Here is a 4,647-nt window from a genome sequence, read left to right as displayed (position 1 = left end):
TTGTATACAATTTCAACTAAGATATTTAATTGAAGTGATGACTATATTTTATAAAAAAATAAAAATTAAAAAAAAAAAAAGAAGTAACTTATAAGAATTCAAAGAGTACGAAAAATTATTATATTAATTTGTGAAAATTGGTTAGTTTATTTTTAACAAAAGAAATAAAAAAGTAAGTCAAGATTAAAATTATTCAAGTTAAATAAACAAATAATTTAATTAACAATAAAAGTTATTACAGAAATTAGTATAAAAAATTTTGTTAATAAGAAATCACTTTCATAGACCTATATTTTTCACTGTACTTTTTGTTATTATTAAGAAAATATTATTTGCTAATTTAATTTAATTTAAAGTTCAGCTGGAAAAAGAAATCAATGTTCTGAATAATAAAGAACAATTATTATCAATTAATACAAGTTTTTTTTGGTTTGATCATTTTTGAATTGCCAAGCATTTTGCCCATATCACAGTTCATAGTATTTTTAAGAAATAACTTTGAAAAACTTTGTCTGTTTATGAGAACAATTTACTTAAGGCCTTTTAAAAAAAAAAAATTTATGTAAATCCTAGTGACAATTGCCGCGAAAGTTTAGAAATTGTTATATAATTTGCTGTCTACAAATAAAAAATATTATTTGTTTAGGGTTTCAAAAAGATATGTAGCACCAGTTGAAATAAAACTTTGGAGTAAATTTGCACATCAAAAAAAATGTAAATAAAAAACCAATAAATTTAAAAATTATAAGATAAAAATTAAAAACTAAAAAGAAAAAAATACACTGTCAAAAAATACCTAGCCCCACAAGAAATAACCGATAGAGAGATATTGCAATTCCACAGATCCAAATACCAAAATAGCAATATAATTCTGCCTTAGGTAGCTGATTGAGTTCATTCATTTTATCTTAAAGTCCGAATTTTAAGTGAATTAATAATGATAGTTATCTAAAGTACAAAAATTTAATTAATAAAGACACCTCGCGCAACGGAATTTTCAAAAATAAAAAAAACTTTACTTACCATTCTGTCCTAAATTTTAGAAATGATCGTTGATCTCAAGTCAATCAAACTAAACTTTTTGAAGAAGGTTATGTAATGCGTATCCTGATGATAACTTTAACGTATATCGTGGCTCTAGAACGTGTCAATGATATTGCGCGGATTATATTTGTATCGGTGATTCGGTTCTTAGAGGAGGAAGAGTAGCGTTCTGTCGCCCGAAATGTCAGTTATAGGAAAGGTGAGAAATTAAAAAATTTTGAGTTGTATTCAGGGATTTTAATCAAAGGAAAATCATTTAATATTTTTAATTAGTTGATGTTGCAATTCACGAAATAACTTTGAGAGCTTGTAAGTTTTTCTTTCATAAAAAACAATTTTTTTTTTTTTTTTTTTTTGCAGCCAGTATTATATTCATATTGGAGAAGTTCATGCTCATGGAGAGTAAGAATAGCATTAAATTTAAAAGAAATTCCCTATGATATTAAGCCAGTATCTCTTATTAAATCTGGTGGAGAACAGCACTCCAATGAATATAGAGAAATTAATCCAATGGAGCAAGTGCCAGCTCTGCAGATTGATGGCCACACTTTTGTAGAATCAGTGAGTAAAGGTTCATTTTTCCAAGATAAAGGTCAACTAGTTTTTTGAAATTATTTTATGTTTATTTTATTAAAATGAAAGAAACAGGTTTTTTATTTCTTGACAATTGCTTTTACTTCAAGATGAGTCCTGACTTTAAAATAAATGGAATTTAATTATGTATTAGTAAATACAAACCTTAATAAGTTTTTATTTTATTTTAGTTAAGTATTATGCATTACCTTGAAGAAACAAGACCAGGTCGTCCGTTAATGCCAGCTGATGTTGCTAAACGTGCCAAAGTTCGAGAAATATGTGAAGTAATTGCATCCGGAATACAACCTCTACAGAATTTGATTGTTCTTATTTATGTAGGAGAGGAAAAGAAAAAAGAATGGGCTCAGCATTGGATCAATAGGGGATTTAGGGCTGTTGAAAAACTCCTTTCTGCCAGTGCTGGAAAATATTGTGTTGGAGATGAAGTTACTCTTGCTGATTGCTGTCTTGTTCCACAGGTCTTCAATGCCAGGAGGTAAAAAAAAAATTTTTTTAATTCTGAAATAAAAAATATTTTTTTTTTTTAAATTTCACAAAAACGTACTTAAAATTTTTCAGATTTCATGTTGATTTGCGACCATTTCCAATAATTCTTAGAATTGACAGGGAATTAGAAAATCATCCTGCATTTCGTGCTGCTCATCCTTCAAATCAACCAGATTGTCCTCCTGAAGCTACAAAATAGAAATAAGACATTTTAACATTTATTCAGTGTTTTTCAAAAAAAAAAAAAAAAAAAAGCCTCCATATGTTTTGAATACTTGCTTTTAAGTCATACTATATATCTAACTAAAGTCAATGAAATTTTCTTTTTATCAATAATTATTAATTTACGTAGTACTACTTTTTATCAAAATCAATTAATAACATTAAAGTTTGACATAAAATTTTTTTTTTTTTTTTAAAAAAAACTATTATAAATAACAAAACATAATAATTTCAATTAAGATAAGTTTCTTCTTAAAAAAAAAAAAAATTAGTCATTACATTCTTGCCATAATTTATTTAATAATTATTTTATATAGATATTATTAAAATTTATTCCATGTACAAAAATCTTTAAGAACTTTTTTTATTATTATTATTATTATTATTATTTATGAATTATTACGTCGCGTCAAAAAAAAAAGAAAAGAAAGATAAGTGCCGCGAAAATTTAAAATTGATTATATTCTTAATAAAAAAAAAAAAATGTTTAAATTTAGCACATTTAGTATTTTAAAATTATTATTCTTGTATTTCATAAATTAAAAATTTTTTATATATTTAAATTTAATTTTTAATATTATTCACGTATTATTATTATTATTATTATTATTACATTTAAAGTTATATATCTGTAATTTATGATGTCATTATTTAAATTTTTTTTTTTTTTTCTTACAATTTTAGATATTTGATGATGGAACAATTTTTAATAATTTTATTATTATTATTATAGATGAGTAGAAAAATTGCTTTTGTAGTCATTTTTATTAATATTATTATCGACAGTGCAAATATATATTATTAGTTTTTAGCCTGGTGTATGTTTTAATTGGATTTTAATATGTATTTTTATACTTTTTCTAATTATTATTATTATTATTTTTTATTTTATTTTAAAAATCAAATGAAATTGTATTCAATTTTACAAAATAAAAAAAGACTTTTTGTATTTAATCACGGATTTATGTAGTTTTTTTTTTTTTTTTTTTTAAATTTAAATTTATAATGATAGAGTGTTTAAAAATTGCTTAAATGAGCTGCCTTTGTAACAGCATTTATTAAATTTATTTTAAAAAAAAATAATAATAATAATAATAATGAAATTTGGTGATTTTTTTTTTTTTTCGTCTATTAATTAATAATTGTATGTATAATAATTTTGTTTAATAAAGAATTTTTTTGGCATGAAATACACATTTTTTTTTTAGTTTTAAATCCTTTTTTTTTTTTTTTTTTAATAACTTTAATTCGAACGGAATTATTTTTTAATAAATTAATAAAATTATGTATAATTTATTGAAATTAAAATTAAAATAAAATATATTCCGCGTTGTGTGTGTGTCAATTGTTCTTCATTCTAAATTTAATACCTAAAACTAATTTAATATTTTTATTTTTTGTGTTACACTTTTGTGTAAAAGGATACATACAATTTTTTTTTAACTTTTGTAATTATAATAATAATAATAATAATAATATTTTAATTATTAATAACCAAAATATTATTGCATTAAATTTTTTATTTTTTTTGTCTTGTACTTGACGGATTAATAGGCTCGTTTTACTGGTTTTTCAAGTTTTTTCCTAATTTAAATTAAAAAGTTTATCCCAATTATTAAAACATATACATATATGTAAAATTTCAAACAAAAAAATTAATTTGTGTGTATAAAGAAAAGTTTAAAATGAATAATAGGTCCTAATTATTATTATTATTATTATTTATCATCGTTTTTTTTTTTTTTTTTTATAAATAATAAATCAATGAATCGAGTACATTACATATACAGAGTGTTAAATGTTCCTCTCATGTTTAAGTAACTTTTTTTTTTACAAAAAAAAAAAAAAATATTGCACAAATTTAAATAATAAAAAACCTTTTTTTTATTTTTCAATTGTTATATATATATATTAGTAATAATAATAATAATAATAATAATAATAATAATTTAACTACTTTTATTTAAACGTTTACATTAAATATAATTTTTTTTTTTTTTTTGTTAATGATGACCTAAATAAAACATAAAAAAAAAAAAAAAAAAAATTAAAATCCGGGATTTAATTAAAAATTATTATTTTTATTATTATTATTAACACGTGTCAACATTACAAATGGCACAGAAGTGATAATAATAATGTTAACAATTTTATTATAATGATAAAACCTTTTGTGCAATTTTTTTTTTTTTTTATATTTACCGTTTCAGTACGGTTTATATAAAACTGCGAACGAAAAACAATGATAATTAATAATAATATGTATATTTATATTATATATAGTATTTGAGATAATTG

General features: G+C 21.4%; 1 protein-coding gene across 1 annotated transcript; it reads left to right on the top strand.

Moving 5' to 3' along the window:
* Nucleotides 1–1,225: 1,225 nt before the first annotated feature.
* Nucleotides 1,226–2,326, top strand: Phum_PHUM236630 (glutathione-S-transferase theta, GST, putative; the record flags this gene model as incomplete). Its single annotated transcript, XM_002426061.1, has 4 exons — nucleotides 1,226–1,243; nucleotides 1,405–1,605; nucleotides 1,809–2,116; nucleotides 2,200–2,326. 4 exons carry the CDS (start codon nucleotides 1,226–1,228, stop codon nucleotides 2,324–2,326), a joined length of 654 nt encoding a protein of 217 aa, XP_002426106.1.
* Between the last annotated feature and the right edge of the window lie 2,321 nt (nucleotides 2,327–4,647).

This window comes from Pediculus humanus, genomic scaffold (assembly GCF_000006295.1).
Source record: "Pediculus humanus corporis 1103172107610 genomic scaffold, whole genome shotgun sequence".
Classification (NCBI taxonomy): Eukaryota; Metazoa; Arthropoda; class Insecta; order Psocodea; family Pediculidae; genus Pediculus; species Pediculus humanus.
This window is presented reverse-complemented; position numbering and strand designations above follow the sequence as displayed.